This window comes from Rhinolophus hipposideros (genome assembly GCF_964194185.1).
Source record: "Rhinolophus hipposideros genome assembly, chromosome: 24".
NCBI classification, from domain to species: Eukaryota; Metazoa; Chordata; class Mammalia; order Chiroptera; family Rhinolophidae; genus Rhinolophus; species Rhinolophus hipposideros.
This window is the reverse complement of record NC_138070.1, coordinates 39062790-39081170: the sequence shown is the minus strand read 5'-3', so window position 1 is coordinate 39081170 and position 18381 is coordinate 39062790. Positions and strand designations below refer to the sequence as shown.

Below are 18381 nucleotides of genomic sequence, written 5' to 3'. Positions count from 1 at the left end.
GTCACAGAGCACTCACCATCCTTCACACTAATGGGAAATCTGTATCCAAGCAGTAGTCCCCACTAAGATCATGGTGATTTGGCTCTGGACAGTAACAGCAATAATCACAATAACAGCTCTCAATAGTATCATAGTGCAAGCACTGAGCAGTTATGATTTGCATACGGCTATGACTGTATGTAGGTAATCTTTGAAAGCAACCTTAGGAATATTTAACATATTTGCGATTTTTTGGGTGGAGAAACTGAGGCTTGGAGATCATTTGCCTAAGGTCATAGCCAATAAGCAGCAGAGCCCAGACTCTGCCTCTGTTTAATGCAGACTCAAAGCTTGTGCTGCAAACCACTACTTGACACTGCCTTCCTCTAGGATGAATTATGTGAAGTTTTGTGACTAAGGATAGAAGGCAAAGAGAGATCTCCAACTTGCCACCCTAATTATTATTTTTTTTTATTAACATTGATATTAAGATGAGTGGAGGGATGATGAGTAGGATGAAAACATCATCTATAGGTTCACATTTATTAATCAATTATACATTAATTGAGCTCCAACTAAGTGGAAAACATTGTCCTGTTTTATAGAAAACAAAGAGAAATCGTTCATTCTTTCAATACATCTGAGAGATGGGGAATCGGACACAGATTCTAGAAAAAAAGACATGGAGTGAAATGTTGGGGTTTGGGGTGGAGGAGGTAAGAAATAACCAACCCTAGATCCAACTTAGGAAAAGAAAAAAAGCTCACTTTCTGAACATTAACACATTTTTTCACATGTAATGTCGCCTTTAATCTTTGAACAACCTTATGAAGTAGACAGGGACAGTAGCATGTCTCCTATTTTATGGAAAATTAAGGAACAGAGAGATTTTAGGCCTTGACCATGGTCACGTAGGCAACAAGTGGCAAAGCCAGGTTTGAACATAGGCCTTCTCCAAGCCCAGATTCTAGAGTCAGTCCCATTGCAGTCCAGTGTATAGGCTGGCTTAGTCAGAACCATGCTCAGTGGCCCATGTACCACTGAGGCTGGCTCTGGAGCTGCCCAGGCTTTGCTCTCATTAAAGATCTACAGAGTATACCCTTCAACCCAATGCTTGGCTACTCAGGAACTTTCTTTGCCAGTTTGTAGGAAAGTCTAGGACCCTAATGTTCAACCAAAATGGGGTTCATTCCCCCACATTCATAGTCATGTCACACATGGCTGAGTACCCATTAAGTGACCTCTCTGCACTCTAGGCCCTCTGTCATACGAGGTATGATAAAGAAAAAATACAGTGAATGCTTTAATGAAAAAAATTATTATAGCAAAAGACACATCGCCATTAACCCCCCTCAAAATACTCTTCGTCGCTTTGATCACACTTATCCCATCGTTCTTGCCGCTTTCTGAAGCAGTTCTGGAAGTCCTCTTTTGTGAGTGTCTTTAGTTGCACTGCCGTGGCTGCCTCAGTGTCCTGAATCACTTTGATTTGGGGAAGAGCCAGAAGTCGCCTGGTGCCAGATCCAGTGAATAAGGTGGCTGAGGACACACCATAATGTTTTTATTTGACAGAAATTGCCGTATCAGAAGTGATGTGTGACATGGAGTGTTGTCATGATGGAGGATGATTTATGGCACATTTTAAAACACACCTTCTCACAACTGTAGCTCATACCTGACTGTACTGAACAAGTTGAAACTTGTCACACACTGTTGCTAAGGTTCCACGCGCCACTTCCCATATTAAAGACCCCTGCCTTTCCATTGGGTGGCACTCGGCAGCAGCATTCACCGTATTTTGTGATCACAACAGAAAGGCTCCATGTCACTTCTAGTATGGTGTGTCATCATCCACCTTATTCACCGGATCTGGCACCATGAAACTTCTGGCTCTTTCCCCCAAAGTCAAAATGACCATGAAAGGTAAACGTTGTGAATTGATTCAGGTGAGTATTGGGGTTAGACTGTGGCTGGGAGGGGGGTGTGATGTCACATCACACTCCAGGTTCAGCTCTGAGAGCTGCTCACCTCATGCTGTCCTGGCAGCCAGAGCACTTGGGCCAGTGACCAGTGATCCAGAGAGGCTACAAGGGACCTGGGCAGGCCCAGCAGTCACGGAACACTTGAATCTGAGGTATTATTAGCCTCGCCATGCAGAGGAGGGGACCCAGGCTCAGTGGGTTAAGTTACTCGCCCAAGTCTTGGAGTCCCGTCATTGAGAAAGTGGGCTTCTTTATTGTTTTCCAAATTATTAACTAGATTTTTTAATTGAAAAAGTAGTCCAACCTCTTAGTTTAAAATGCAAACAGTAGCGTACACTTTAGAATGGACAGCAAATTTTCCTCCTACCCCTCCCTGTGTGAAGTTCTAAAACTCCAGCTGGCAAATGGCCAGCTGGAGTTTCTGTTCCCTGCTCCTCACAGAGCCTGGTGCCATGCCTTCTCGAAGCTGATGGTCATCAGTGCTAATGGGGTTGGATGATAGGAAAGAGGTAGAATAGACCATGCATGTACTCTTAGGCCATTCCCAGAGCTTGTGCTGAGCTTAGGTGATACAAGTAGAAAAAGTCCATTGCTTTGTATTTTGAAGGGGACACCATTTATTTTGATATGGACCTTTATTTTACAATATCTAGCTTTCCTATTCTACTTTATACCTGCCCTCCTCTTCCACCCCTTACAGGAATGAGGGAGCTAGTCCTGGGCTTCCCTGAGGAATGCATGTACTTAGGGATAGCTTCTTGCTCACCTGTGTATTGCAACGTTCCATAAAGAGATTTGAAACAAGCTGACCCAAGCAACCTGGGAAGGAGAATGAGGGAGGGAGCTATGTGATGGGGGAGGGGAGTTGAATTCAGAATTTAACCATTTGAAGCCAGAGATGGGTTACTAAAGACTTACGGATGATGGTACACAGAGAATCTCCAGCTCCAGCGAGATCAAAGCCAGAGGTAAAAAATGCTGTGGGGACAGAGCCCCAGAGAGCAGTTTCCAGGCTCTCGGCCTCACGTGGAAAGGTGCTGGCTCGGGTAGTAGATGGCTTTCCCGTCAGCTGTGGCTAATTGACCATCAGCTGTAACCAGTTAGCCAAGTAGCCACTGATATAACTGCCGAGGCTGTGTTGGTTGGTCAGTCGGTTGGTTTGTAGGCAGAGAAGCGGGCAGCAGGTTGCAGGTCGTGTGGATCCAGCCTCCAGCGAGAGTCCAGTGAGACTATAGTGATATGACTCTCCTATCTGTGGCTCCGTGGGGGTTCCTTTTTGGCCTAGCCACATCCTGCATTCTCATGTGGGGAGCGGGAGCCGAGACCCCACCTGACACCTCGCAGGACACTAGCGTAGCCACAGCAGTTATATTAGTGGCTAATGGCTAACTGGTAACAGCTGATGGCCACCCAGCCATAGCGGATGGCCATCTGATTACAGCTTTTAGCCATATACTACTTGAGCCATCACTTTTCCTTGTGAGGCCAAGAGCCTGGAACCTGCTCTCTGGGACTCTGTCCCCACAGATACAGTCTGGGGTGCCTGTGTACAAGCTCTTAGGGAGCCTTGAATGGGGATGGAGAGAGTAAAGCAAGGTGCTCACTTTTACTGAGTTCATTACACCTAGAATTTCTTGCAACAGCTTTTCCAGGCATGCATTTTCACCCGTGGTTTACAGTTGTGGAAATGAAACTCTCAGAGGTTAAGTAACCAGGCTAAGGACATATAGTGGCAGCTGGGATTGGAAATAAGGGACGTCTGCTCTAGCCTCTGGTGAGGTCATTGTTTAGAGGTGGATTGAGGCCCTCAAACTGAAATCTACGTTAGAGGTGATTTAGAGGGTGGGGGAAAGACCAGACATTCCTTATATCCTGCTCATTAGTGTCCAAGATTGGGAACAGCTATCACTAGTCACATGTCTTGAGTGCTTGTTCTCCCTGAATATCCTCCCCGAAAGTCAGGCCAGGCTGGGTCCCCGACCCCCCCACCAGCCTCCCTCCACCCCATCTGCTCTTCAGTTTATCTGGATGAGTCAGAGTGGTCCATCTCCCAAGCCTATGCAAAGCACCCCCACTGAACTGTGATAGTGTAACTTATCACAAACTCTTGGGAGCATCTCCTGGTGGAAAATCCCACAGGTTGACACCTGAACTGATCATTTTGCCAAAGGACACGCCCAGACTCAATTCTTCTATTGTTTGCCTTCTGATTTGGTAAAATGTGCAGTTGAGCCCTAGATCTATTTTTTTCGCTTGTCTTTTTTTTTCAACATTGTGATAATCATTATAATCACATTCCCATTTCAACATTCCCTCGAGTGCCAACTATGTGCCAGATTCTGGAATATATATAGAGCGCCATTGTAGAGAGCAGTGGGTGAGAATGGGTACTGGAGCCCATGCCCTGGTTTTTCATTGACAAGCTGAGTGACCTTGGCAAGTCTCACTCAGCCTTTCCACCTTTGGGTTGCACATGTGCAGGCGGGAAGAATGAAAGTCTCTGCCTCACAGGGTTCATCTGAGGAGCAATGAGTATGAAATAGTACTTTGTGCATAGTAAGTAAATAGTCAGTAAATATCTTTGTGGGGACAGAGTCCCAGAGAGCAGTTTCCAGGCTCTCGGCCTCATGTGGAAAGGTGCTGGCTCGGGTAGTAGATGGCCACCAGCTGTAACCAGTTAGCCATTGGCCACTGATATAACCGCTGTGGCTGAATTAGGAAGTGCGGATTGCGGCTAGCAAGTGGGGGTTTGTTGGTTGGCAGAGAGGCAGATGGTGGATTGCGGATCCTGTGGCTCCTGCTTCCTGCATCTCCAGCCCAGCCGCCAACGAGAATATAGTGGTATGACTCCCCTATCTATGGCTCCGTTGGTGTTCCTTTTGGGCCTCACCATATTCTGCTTTCTTATGCCGGGAGCAGGACCAGAGACCCCACATGACAATCTTTCATCATAAAGTACAGTTCCTAGAACTTCAGAAAATCAGAGCTGAACAGAACCTTAGAGACCATCTAGTGTAATGCCCTCATTTTACAAAATGGAACTGAGGCTCAGAGAGGTGACTACCAAAGTGAGTGAATATCCACGTCCCTGCCTCCCAGGACAGGGGGCTCCATCCCGGCATTGCACTGCTTGTTTCCAGGGAGACAGGACACTTACATATGCTGCCCAACTGTATCTGGTCACAAAGGTTGATTCTCCTTCAAGGAGGCCACAGAGACTGGGGCGGCCCCAGTCCCCTTCCCTGGCCACCTTGCCACCCTGCATGTTCCATCCAAGCTGCTGGCTTCAGCTAGGAGTTTCTCCCAGCTGGGAGTCAGAACAGCATACAACACATCCCCACATCCTTTTGTCTTGAGGAGCCTGGAGCATCATGAGCAGTAATCAAGGTCTTGTTGCCCACGGCTGAGAGAAAACCCATAATGAATCTGGCTACCCCTCTGATTTCCTCTGTCCTCCCCACCACCAAACGTCATTTGGTGGCTGTCAGCCTCCTCTCTGACCCACCCTGAAAAATCATGATTAATGATATAAGAGCCCTATAAGGATGAGAGACAGACCAAGGGAGGGACTGTTGACAAGTCAGGAGAGGAGAAACCATTTACAGGGACTCCAGAAAATCATCTGAATACCATGAGCCGTTGGCAGGTGGTGTCTATCTGGGCTTATCAACCAGTGCTGGTCAGAATCAGCAGACATTGAGCCTCTGTGTAGTTATTGTAGGCATCGTAACAGGTGTGCTGGAAAGATACATGCCCGAGATAGGTGTTCCCCTGCCTCCCAGGAGCTTACAGTGTGTTATAGAGAGAGAGCATAAATAAGGACTAAGCTGAAAAACCATGCATTCATTCATGCATTCAACACTGTTTATTGGTAGCTGCACCGCGCTGGGCACTATAGCAAGTGCTGGAGGTATAGTAGTGACGAAGAGGGAGAGGCCCTGCCCCCGTGGAGCTTGTATTCAAAACACAAGCGTGGACAGGAGTCAGAGACACTTAGAGACATTAGAGGGTCTTCTGGCTTGAGGAAGATGACCCAATGTTCAGATTCTGACAAAATAGATACTAGCTTCTGTAAGAACCCTTCTGTAAGAAGCAGGGATGTCTGATCTTTGAGGTTTGAGTGAGGAAACATCCTAGGTAGGTAAATGGTAAAGCAGGCCAGTATTCCACAGTGTTCCACAGTGCATGTTTCAAACTTTCAGGGGACAGTGTGCAGTCAGATGCTGCCCACCACTGCAGACCGTGTGGGCTGGGAGTGCAGAGGAGTAGTACTCCTAGGTGAGGGCATTTGCTCCGGACTGTAAATTCCTTATGGGTAAGGATTCTTCATGTAAGTCATGAGTAAATACTTCATGTGGACAGAACATTTTTCACGTGCATTATCTGATCTGATTCTTTCATTATTTCAACGGATAGTTTTTGAGTGCCTACTATGTGCCAGCCTGTGCTAGATACTGGGGACACAGGTGGAGAATTCCAGCGTGTTTCCTGCTTTCCTGGTGCACAGCACCCTGTGAGGCATGCGTTGATATTCCCATGTTACTCATGAAGGAACAGGCTCCAAGGGAAGTTGCTGCTTGAAAGTATCCCCTTAATAAGGTCCACAGCCAGATCCGACCTGGCTTCTTTCCATATCGGCCCTAACTCTGCACTCATTATGGTGGGTGTGACTACCCGATGGTGTCAAAACAGTGTCCTCAGTTGCATGGGAAAGTTCTATTTTTGGACTTCTGCCTTCTGAGATATCTGAAGTATAGAATTGAGGCCCAGCTCTGCTTAGATTGGGACTGTAAGAGACCCTTGGAAATTGGAAGCCATATTTGTATACTCACTTTGGACTTAAAATTGGCCAGAGCTTCCATATGCAACTCTAGTCATAGAAGGAGCATGAGATTTGTGATTGCATATGATGAGACTCTTGAATTTGAGCCCCAGCATTACTGGGATTCTAAGGTACATGACCATGTTACTTGCAGCAAATGGACAAATTACAGAACCTCTCTGAGCCTTAGCTTTCACATTTGTGAAATGTGGTATGTAACAGTATCTCACAGAGTTACTATAATGGTCAGAAATAGTTAACATTTATCAAGTGCTTACTGCAAGCAACACAGGACAAACATCTTATGACTCCTCATAACAATTCTCTGATGGTAGTTTTATTATCCCCATATTACAAAAGAAGAAATCAAGGTTTAGCAAAGTTAAGTAACTTGCCCAAGGTGTGCAGCTAGTAAATGGCAGTGCAGGACTCAAACTTGCATGTTAACTGTGACTTTAAGCCCAAGCCCCAAACACACACACAAAAAAAGCAGTAAATATTGGCTTCCATCCCCTTTTCAATATATATTTCTATGATCAGCCTTTGCCCAGATCTACAGCATTATGCCTGCTAAGTTGTTTGTTTTAACCACAGAGAATATACAAAAATGTGTAAGCCAGACTGGAAATTCATTTGATATTGATGTAAACTCAGGCAATGCCTTTTGACACCATCTGTTCATTTATTTATTCAGCCGATATCAATTGAGCATCTGCCATGTGCCTGATAATGTGCTAGGTGCTTGTCAGAGCCTGCCAGCCTAGCTGTCAATTCTGTGGGGAGACACACAGTATCGGCATAAGCAGGATGCGTGCCCTTATGAGGAATGGTGGCAGCATATTGGGAAAGGATCTCAAAGAGCCTCAAAAGGGAGATACTGCAGGAAGCCTGGAAAAAGCCGTTTCCAGGCCAATAGGAGATGAGATTACATTCCACACATATTGCAGAGGTGGCATCCCGAGGGAAGTCAAGCTCTGCTGGAGTGTCAGGTGCAAGGGGTGGGTGGCAGGGACAGGAGAGCAGAAGCCAGGTCTTGGAAGGGAGTGAGGGATTTGCACTTGACCCCTGATGCAATAGAGAGCTCCCCCAAGACTTTGGGGCCAGAGTGTGTCATTATCAAGTTTTCATTAGTTTCCTGGCTGCTGCGAGGAGAACTGACCTGGAGAGGGAAGGACTAGAGAGAAGGAGACCAAGAAGCCTGCTGTTGCAGAGGTTTGGGTTGTGGCTGACACTTGTCTGGACTGAAGAGGGTCTGGGGCAATAGAAGAGAAGGTTATGGTGTTTAGGGGGCAGAGCTACCAGGACTTGGTGACTGATAAGATGTAGGGTATGGGGGAGGAGAATTCTAGGGTAACTTTCAACTTGCTAGCTTTGCTAACTTGTGGACTGTGGTGCTAAGAAGCTGCTGGTGGGAATGGTGGAGAGGAGGATACCTTCTTTTTAGGATGAGGTGTGTCCGAAGTACAGTGGGACATCAAGATGGAGATGGCAGGGGGCAGCCAAGTGCAAGTGTTCTGGGCATGAGATGCCGATTTAGAAGCCACACCATGCAGATGGTAGTAAGCCATGCGTGGAGGAGAAATTCTCAGAGAGGGGTAATGTTATTGGGAAGAGGGTATTGGTGCTGTATCTCCAGGATCATTTCTTTTTTATCCCTAAATTGTTAAAATACTTTCAGTTAGTAAAGACTGCACTGTTAGGTTCTAAGACAGACTCATCTAAATATTGAAGTGAAAATAAGACCTCAAATTTCTTTGTGCTTTTTGATAAAGGATCTGAGAGCTTCATCTTCCTACTCTCATATATAGAATTTTGCAAACCCTTGCGCCATACAAACATGTAACATGATGGCTCTTTTTATTCCTGTAAGGTTTAGGAGGAGATTAGTTCTCATCATTGTGCCTTAGGTCTCACAGCTGAGGCCCAAGTGCAGCCCCGGACCTAAGATCTTGTTGTCCTTACATTTGGTCTTCAGAATCAGCAAGGCTTCGGGGCCATGAGTGGCAAATGTCAGGTCTGCAGGAACTGAGTGTAATTCTGTCATCAAATAAAATTTACTCAGGCTAATATGACACCTACTTAGCAGTCTGCATAATAATTATTATGCAGCATGCTGATCAAGTGCATAAATGGAAGGCATCGGACATAAGGTATTATATTTGATATTAGTTTTATATAACCTAACCAGATTTTTATGGTTCTTTCCTCTTTGACAGTTGATTCATTCATCCACTCTACAAATATTTATTGAGACTGTAATGTATGCCAGGCACACTGTTCTGGGCTCTGAAGAAACAGACAAGATTTCTGCCCCTATTTCTCCCCCTTTCTCTCCTCCACCCCACCAGCCGTTGAACTTGCATTTTAGTGGAGACACAGTCAGTGAACAATTGACTTTTCCATAATGAATGAGAATGTCAAGCTTCCTTTGAGACAGTGTTTGCTGTCATGTATCCTTGCACCAACACCCATGAATTAAAGGACAGATTCTAGGCCTGATTTGCCAAGAGCAGAATTGTGTTTGACCCAGTCCTTGACCCTTTATTGTCCTCTGTCTCCCTAAAGGAGCCAACTGCATGAGGCCTTCCATTCATTGAACAAATATGCACGTGCCCCTATTGTGTATAAGGCCCCTATTGTGTATAAGTACACTCTGGTAATACAACATTAAATGGGAAATAGCCCTGGCCCTTAAGAAGCCCACACTCATCCCAGGTGTAGACACATAAACACAGAGGGACCGAAGTGCTGGTATCAGAGCCACTATAGGCTGCTGTGATGGCGCATAGAGAGGCACCTGATTCTGGCAAATGGCAGGGGTGGAAAGAGGGGTGTCCTTTACACAGAGGGAACATGGCATGCACAGGAAGTGGCAAGATGCTGGATGTGGCGGGAACAGTGAGTGTGTGTGAGGAGGTGGGGAATGTCATTAAACAAAACTTACTGAGGTATAAAACACATGCAGAAAAAGGAACATTCTCACAAGTATACAGCTCAATGAATTTTCATAAACCAAATATGCTTATGTAACCAGCACCCAAAGTAAGAAAAAGGATGTCACCAGCACCTCCAGAAGACCTTATATGTCTCCTTCTAGTCACTACCCACCCTCAAGGGTAGCCATTAACTAGACTTCTAATAGCACAGAAAACACAGAATAGTATTTTGTCTGTTTTTGTACTTTGTATAGATAGAATCATACTTTACATACTCTTTTGTGGTTTCTTTCACTCAGTACAGTATGTATGAGATTCATCCATACAGTCGCATGAAGTTGATACTCATTTTCATTTCCATACAACATTCCACTGGGTGAACATACACTATATTTCTCCATTCTGCTGCTAGACATCTGGGTAGTTAGTTTTCAGTTTGGGGCAATCCAAAGAGTACTGCTATGAACATTCTAGTGCGTCTTTGGTGAGCATATACATACATTGCTATTGCATGTATGCCTACATGTGGACTCACTGGATTATTAGGGGAGTGTGTACAGCTCTAGTAGACCAGGTTCCCAAAGCAGTTCTATCCATTTGCACTCCCATTGACACTATATGGGAGTCCCAATTGTTCCATATACTTGTCAACACTTGATATTGTCTTTTTTTTAAAGTCACTCTTGTGAGTGTGTAGTGGTATCTTATTGTGGTTTAATATTGCTTTTTCCTGATGCCCAATGAAGCTGAGTGCCTCTTCAAATGTTTCTAGGCTTTTGGATATAGTTCCTATTGAAGTGTCAGTTCTGGTCTCTTACCCATGTTTCTATCGGATTGTCTGTCTAGGGGATGAGAGGAGGAATCATTTTAATACTGCTTTTCTAGCCCAGGGTGACCCAGGATTAGCATATCCAGGTACTCACTGTCCCCACCCTCACCCCAGAGATGGGGAAAAGTTGGCAGCTTCCAGACTCTGGTCTCAGGGTGTTGGAAAGGCCTCAGTGATGGGATAACACCCACGCTGCCTTGGGGGGAGGCAGCCTCGTCCAAGGTTCTGGCTTTGACATCAGAGGCCCACCTAGCCTGGGAAGGAGGAGAGGAGTTGATGGAGGAAGGATGGGGAGGGTTTAGTTTTCAACAGTCAGTGGGAGCAGATGTGGAAACGAGCTGATTACCTCCTTCTGCCCATCTGGGCTGAAGAGGAACTGACATCTGAATAGTTCCTCCTTTATGCTAGGCCCTGAGCTTGGCAGCTTTTTCTGTATTGTCTCAGTCCTCAATTCAACTCCATCAGACAGGTGGTGTTGTGCCAGTTTTACCTGTGAGGAAACTGGGCTGAGTGACCAAGAGAAGCCCTCATGAAGGCCACCCAGCTGGAACATGGAGCTGGACTCGGACCCGGCCCTTTCTCACACCACTCCTCAGTGAGCAGTGCATGCAGTGTGTTTGGGGGCATTGGTGTAACCATCTGACCCTGTCCCCTTCTATTCATCCATGGCTTCTGTTCCTTAAGAGCAGATGAAGGGCTTCATCTCCAATTCGTGATTTTAAAAAAGTGGAGCACCATGAATCGTTCAACCACAGTACATCACCCACCCCGATTGTGATGAGGAAAACAGGAGTTGGAACCTAAGCCTTCTATGAGCCTGGGCACAGGGAGGAAGGACAGAGGTCTTGAGCCAGCCTGGAGCTCTCCATGGGCACTGCCAGCAGTTCTGTGGGGAGGGTCTGGGGGTGGGTAGCGGGGGTCACTGAACTGGGTGGGTGTCTTCCTCGCAAAGGCGTGGGACTCACACCCTCCCGCCTCTCTCACAGAGTTATGTCATGCCCAGACCAGCAGAGGGCTCCATGAGGATTCACAGAAGATGCCGGGAGTTTCTGCGCCTCTGGTGCTGCTTCCTGCATGGCTGGCGATGGTCACCTGCAGTCCGCACTCCCTGAGGATTGGTAAGTGCTACTCAAGTGGCATCCCGGGGGCTTCCTGGCCATGGGCAATGCCCTGTCTTATTACCCAAGGTGTTCACAAGGGACATATGACTGTGCACTATGTCTACTCGAGTTTGGCTGGTCCCGGGGTCAGGGGTCGGGGTGCGGCTGACAGGCTCACAGCTCCAATCCGGGCAGCCTGCCCAGCTCCCACTGTGACAAGAATAAAGATGCTGCTAAGTGCCCGTTACAGCTTGTGACCAACAGCCTAGTCCATGAAGGGGCAATTGTTAGACGAGGAAGAAGGTTAGGAATGTCCCTGGGGATTTGAAATGCAGGACCGGAAATCAGAGAAGAAATCACCTCTCTTCTCCTCTGATCAATCCAAGAAGGCTCTCCAGAGGTGTGCTTTGGATGACCCCGGCCCCCTGCTTGGTGGGGCCATTGACTTGGTCCCTGCTTACCCTGGCCTGGTTCTGGAGAGGAAGGGCAAGATCACTTCAGTGATGCGTATTCCCTTTGCTCTCTCCCTTATCCTAGTTGCTGTAGGGGTTCCCATTCTAGATGTGGGCAGGCCATGCTACCACCTGCTCCATCAGCACCCCCATCCCTGGAGGGAGGCTTGGCTTCACCCGGGGTCCAGGAGTGCCAGGGAAATCAAGTGCCTCTTCTCTCAGGACTGAGCAAGGCTTGTAAATGCAGGTTGACCTGGGTCCGGTGGACACAGACTCATCCTCAGGGAAAAGGAGACACTGCAGCCCAGGAGACACCGTGTTGGGATCTGATGGCCTGGGCCAATGCGGGGGTCAGGGATTGAGGATGTCTGTGTGTGTGGGGAAAGCGGGTAAATGTGGACAGATAGTTGGGGCATGGCAGTGAGACAGCCAAGCAGGTGGGTTGTTGGTCACACAAAGGGCTGTCCAACAGCAGGACCCCAGGCGCAGGGCAAGGGAAGAGCCCCAGAGGGACTCAAACACCAGGCAGCTTATCCAAACACATGCCCACCTGAGGGCCCTCTGCCCAGACTGGGGTGGGGAGATGGGAAGTGGTTACTATGAGCAAGGTAGGATCCTGGATTCTAAAACCAATCCTGAAGGGGTAGAGGCTAATTTATAATGATGTTGTGATGGGTTAAGCCAGGGAATTGGCTTAAAGCTCCCAAATTCCTCCAGTTGTAATCAGGACTGGTCCTGAAGTCCCAGAAGTTGGCATAGGGGTAATGGTCAGGCAGGCGAGAGTGGGCAGAAGCAAGACACAATCTGATACCCTAGTTAGGCCAGAGGCCAAGCTGCAGGTCTCCGAGCTGCTCTGTGTTACCTTGTGGCATGTTTCTCTACACGCATGCAGCGGCAGTGGGTGGGAATCAGAACTGCAGACAGGTGACTCAATTCTCTCCCTCCCGCTGCCCTGGGCTCACCACTCTGCATGCTTAAAAAAAGGAACCGAAAACAAAATCTTCTCTCCCTCTTCCTCATTCATTTCTACTGAAAATTCAAAACCTAATTTAATTCTGTTGAGCAGCAATGCAAAATGGTTCATATCCTCAAGATGCTTAATTTATAAGATGCCTACAGTTATTCAGCACTTGCTGCAAGGTTTTCTCCCCCTCTAAATGAGCAGATAAAGTGGTAACCCATCAATTTCCATTTGTTGCTAATGAGAGGTGGGGGGGATTGAGCCAGAATTGGCAGAGCCTCACGGCCTCAGCTCTTCTGACACTTGTTCTCCTGGAGGGGAGTAGAAAGTGGAGCTGGCAGATCCCTCTCTTGGCTGCTAGGCCAACAACAGAGGGCTTCAAAGGGACCTGCTCAGCTCTCAAATACACACTTGGAGCATTGCTTGTCCAGTTCTGTCAAAACTCTGTTGGCCCTCAGTGTTGGCTCATGCCAGGTCACTTCTAGCTGATTTCCAGCCAGCAGCCCTACTGGCTGGTAAGGTCAAATTGGGCCTAATATCTTGCAGAGGCCTGGAAGCAGAGTTAAGCCAACAAAAAGGAAGGAAAAGAAAAGCCAAAATAGCAATACCAGAACTTGTTTTTCTGTCTCCTTGGTTATCCTGGGAGCCAGGAGCTGTCTGAAATTTCCCAGTGCTTACGGTTGAAAAGGTAGTAATTACAGGGACTCCAGAGAGGATCTGGAGTAGGATGGGATGGGAAGAGAAGTAGGTCAAGCAAACACAAGTAGCTGTGCTTAGCAGCAGGCAGCTTTGCACACAGATGGGCTGAATCCAGTGTTGATTGTGCTAGGGTCTCCCAAGCCCTTGAGAGTCTGCCACTTCCCCACCCCCCTTCCCAGGGGTCTCTTTTCCCCCTCATTTGTTTTTTTTGGGGGGGTTCCTCCCAACCCTGGGCCTCAGAATAGATGGCTATTAAAGTGACATTCCATTAAGTGACCAGGAATCTCAGAGAAAAATTGCCTCACCTACTCCATCCTCAGCCCTGCTTGTCCACTGGTGACAATACGGATATTTGTAAAAAGGCAGCGGTATCCATAACCCTACCTTGGGACTTCTGTTTTTCATTCAAGTGAGGAGCGCGCAGGAGATACAGCCAAATTGTCTAGTATAGTGGCTAGGGTTTATCTGCTGAATGAGATTTTGGATAAGAGGAAGGGATTTTATTTATGAGTGTAAGGCTGCCTGCGTAAATTCCCCAAACTCTCACATATATGTCAGCCTCCTTTAGTCATTTATCTCCTGAAAATGACTTTTGAATTTGCTTCTGTCTCTCTGAGTTCTCTGAGTGATGACTTTGGGAGCCACAAGTTAATAAATGCTCTGAGAAGACCCCACCTCATCTTTATAGTTTTCCATTGCTTAAAGAGATCATCATAATTTCTTAGAGCCATAAAGAATTCTAAGGATCCCATTTTCCAACCTGTTTATTTCATAGATGAGGAAGGAAGCACAAAGGGGGCAGTGACTTGGCCATGGTAATCTAGCAAACAGGTGGCCAGGCTGGGGCAGTCAGAACTAAAGCCATTTGGTCTCCTTGAATCCTCTTGCAGTGCCCTCCTCGCTGCCTACCATTGGGCTCCCTTAGCCACTAGAGATGTATGTGAAGGTAGTATGTGAAGGTCATTGTCTCTTCTAGTTTTTTCTCATCCTGTTTCTGACATTAGTAAATGTTACCCTTGCCCCAAACATATTAGGTACTCAGTAAGTATTTGTCAGTCAAATGAATGCTATGCTTTCCTTCCCTGGCCCCTTCTGTCAGCCATGCTGAACTACTCACTGTTACCCACGTATACCAGGTGGGTTTACTCAGGGCTTTACCCATCCATCTCCTATGCCTGCAGAGCTCTTCCTCCCATTCTATCTTCTCTGCCTGAAAAACATCTCTTTCTCCTCCTTCTCCATTGGCTTAAATAGCTCTTCCTCCGCAAAGGTGTTTTATACGACTCTGTCCTTCCCAGGGAGAAATCATCTCTTTCCTGTCATTCCTCCTTTCCTCTGGTTCTAGCACTTACTGGGTTGGGCTGTAATTATGAAAGTATCTTCCCATCAGACTCTGAACTGCATGGGAGGGCAACTGCTGACACGTGGTCCAGTACATGCGAGTGTTATTGCTCCGTCTCAGGGAATTTGATGGCCAGGTGAATCCGTGGTCCTTGCAAGACCTGGTTCCCCAAGAACATGCTTGATATCACTGTTTAGAGTCCTTTCTTCTGGTCTTACCTCTGCCTAAAGAGGTAGACTTCCTGGAGGAAATTAAAGAGAAAGGAGAAAGACGAGAAGGAAAAAATATCTGTCTTACTTAAAAGAGAGAATAGAAACAGGCTGAAGATCCCGAGTAGGTTCTAATGCAAGTTTCGGCTATAATGGTACATACATCGATTCAGTTATCCATTCATCAATTCACTCAACAAGCACTTTTTTGAGTGCCTTGCGGAGGATATGGTATGAAACAATAAGAATCACCATAACACCCTCTTAGAAAGGCCTGACTCTCTTCCAGGCACTGTGTTAGGCATTTCACATATTTCCAGCCATCTCCATGTAAGAATTAAGGATCCCATTTTATAGATGGAGAAGCAGAGGCTCAGGCGGTTTAAATAATATCCAAGGTCACACAGATACTGAAATGCGAACCTGCCTCCAAAGCTGTCTCTTTCTTCTTTGTTCTACTGCCCCTAGTGCCCCCACCTCCCCCGCTGAGATGTTTGGGATATTCCATGATCACAGCAGTCACAGTAACGATGCTGGGTTTTCTCTGGTAAAGGAATTGAAAGATGACATCATTCTTGTTTATGGAATCTTTTGCTTTTCTTTGATTCTTTTACCTCCAAATAATTTCTAAGGGCACTGAGTCCATTTGAAAAATGAGGAAACTGAGGCTTGGGACTGTTCAAGGCTCATTCTTGGTGGTGCAGAGTCCTGCTCTTGAGGGTGGCATTAGACACGTCAGCAGGTTATTGTAGCAGTTGAATCTCTTGTTTAAGATTTCCACGTCGGGTGAAGCAGCAAAGACTGGTAGTTATTTGACTCTCTGCCTTACTAGAACCTCCAAGCACTTTACAACCACTATTTTATACTTAGTTGGATTTGCCCCAATGAGTTCCAAGTCCTGTAGAGAGAATGTTAAACATAGAACATTTAAATGATATAAAGATAATAAGAGGGGGGACAAGGGAAAAGAATAATAAACATTGGTTTCTTATCCTATTCTGCTGCGCATTAAATACTTCTGGCACGCTAAGATCCAGATATACCAACTGAATTCTATGCTTTGCAGACAATTCACCACAGGGCTTTTTGTAGTTGCCTACCCTGAATAATGTTACCATGTCATGTGATTTATGAAATTTTGATTGACATGTAAGTTTTCATCTCTTCCAAATTGTGACACCCATATATACAATCAGTTGGTCTTTCATATTAGTGACAAATACAAATTGATGACTTTGTCCTTCATCTGTCACCTAGAGAGGGAATATAAAAAGATTTCTGGGACACAAATTTCTCCCCTGGTGAACACCTTAGGGAGTCTGTGTCTTTCTTATTGTGTCTCTATTCCTGGGTCTAGCATGGTGACTGGCCCATAGAAGGTGCTTAGTAAATTTTACTAGATGAGTTATCTAATGGCAACTTATGAATCTTGAGCTGACCTGTCAGTTTTGAAATTTCTCATCCTCAGCTATTGGTCAGTGCTCAAAAATGCCAATGAATTTTATTTCACAATAACTGTACAGAATATGTAATTAGGAGAGTAAATACTTTGCCAGACCAAAAAAATTAAAAAATATATAAAAAGAAAGTCTGCATGTGTTTCTGCATGCATCTGTGCCTGAACAAGACTGTCTCTATTCTGTCCCCGACCCCATCCCTGCCAGCACCACATTGTCATGAGAGAGGCTTACTTGCAGTTTTACAGGCATCCAGACCAGTGTACTACGTGGAGTCACTCAGCCCAGTGTCACCATCTATCTTCACCTGTGGCTCAGTCTTCTTCCAGGAGCAGCACACAGGATGCTTTTAAGACATTTATCTTCTCTCTCAATTTTTCCAGAACTCATTTTGACTATAACCTTTGGCCATAGTCTCTTTTGCAGAGAAGTGAGGAATGAATTAGGTCTAGATATCCCATTTTACCGATAAGAAGAACTGGGGTCTCAATAAGAAGTGAGTTGGTGAAGGCCCCTTTGGTAGTACTAAGTCTTCTGACTCCCATCTGCCTGGGGACATTTGTACCATGGTTTACTCATGTTCTTACACACATGTTAATTTAATTTCCCCAACAACCTGTGAGGTAGGTAGAAGTAAGCATATCTTACGGAAGATGAACCTGAGGTTCACAGAGTTTGTGACTTGCCCAGGCTCATACGGAGGGAGTGGTAGCCTCAAAGGGAAGAGAGGAGAGGACATCTCCTAGGCGTGGACAAATCGATGAACGAGTAGAGTCAGAAGACATCTGTGGTGCTGTAGGCCTGAATTGCCTGTTAGCAGCACGTCTCGATGGGTGAGGACTATAAGCTACCAAGGCCAGTGTGTTGACATCCAAGACCTTTCAAAATCAGGCCAAGCTGAAGAGAACAGGCAAATAATAGGAAAAAACATTGTGTCTTCTTAAACATATCATGATTGATCTCTGGGAAGAAACTGGGAAGGTCCCAGTGGCTGGGGTCTCAGAGATGAGCAGATGAGGCTATTATCCAGAAGTCCTAGATAATAGAGCTGATTGTCAAATACTTTTGGTATGCGGGTGCCTGTGTTCATTTGTGCTACAATGGTCTGTTTTCCCCTGGACTCTCATTTTGCCCCTCCACACAAGTCATTGTCTGATGCTATCTGTTGCTGTTCTCCATGTAGCCTGCCTGGCAGAGATGCATGTGGTATTGGGAGAACAGCCATGGCAATATTTTGTCAGAATTTCAAAAACCTGTCTCCAGTTCTGTGTTTTACAGAGTCTTGGGAGGGGTGGGAGTCATTAAAAAGATCTAGAGAGATTTTGATGTAAAAAAAATGTTTACCAGAGAGATGTAATGGGCTGTTTTGGGTACCAAGATCCCTACAGCTGGCAGTGACCACAGATGGGTTGGATAGGGATTTCAGCATCAAATGGATGTTGGACCTGTTACCTCTAAGACTCCTTTCAATCTGGGATTATGTGATAGAATACTTTAGTCTCTGGCCTGTTCTTATAGTCTTATCGGGAGACCTTGCATTATCGTTGTGTCATCATTAACTACTAATAAGAGCTCAGAATGGAAGCAGCCATCTTCCAGATTTAAGCCATGAC

The 18381-nt window shown here is 46.1% G+C and overlaps 1 protein-coding gene across 7 annotated transcripts in view; it reads left to right on the top strand.

Moving 5' to 3' along the window:
- Positions 1–11534: 11534 nt before the first annotated feature.
- Positions 11535–18381, top strand: part of GRIK4 (glutamate ionotropic receptor kainate type subunit 4) — a 463707-nt gene continuing 456860 nt past the window's right edge. For 6 of the 7 annotated variants that reach the window (XR_013992485.1, XM_081037048.1, XM_081037046.1 and 3 more), the window contains exon 1: positions 11538–11666. Coding sequence is in view for 5 of the 7 variants with exons in the window: in XM_081037048.1 (XP_080893174.1) it covers positions 11585–11666 (82 nt within the window). In the remaining 2 variants the exon portion in view is untranslated. Of the gene's footprint in view, positions 11667–18381 lie in introns of all 7 variants that reach the window. The other variant, XM_081037049.1, reaches the window with a different exon arrangement.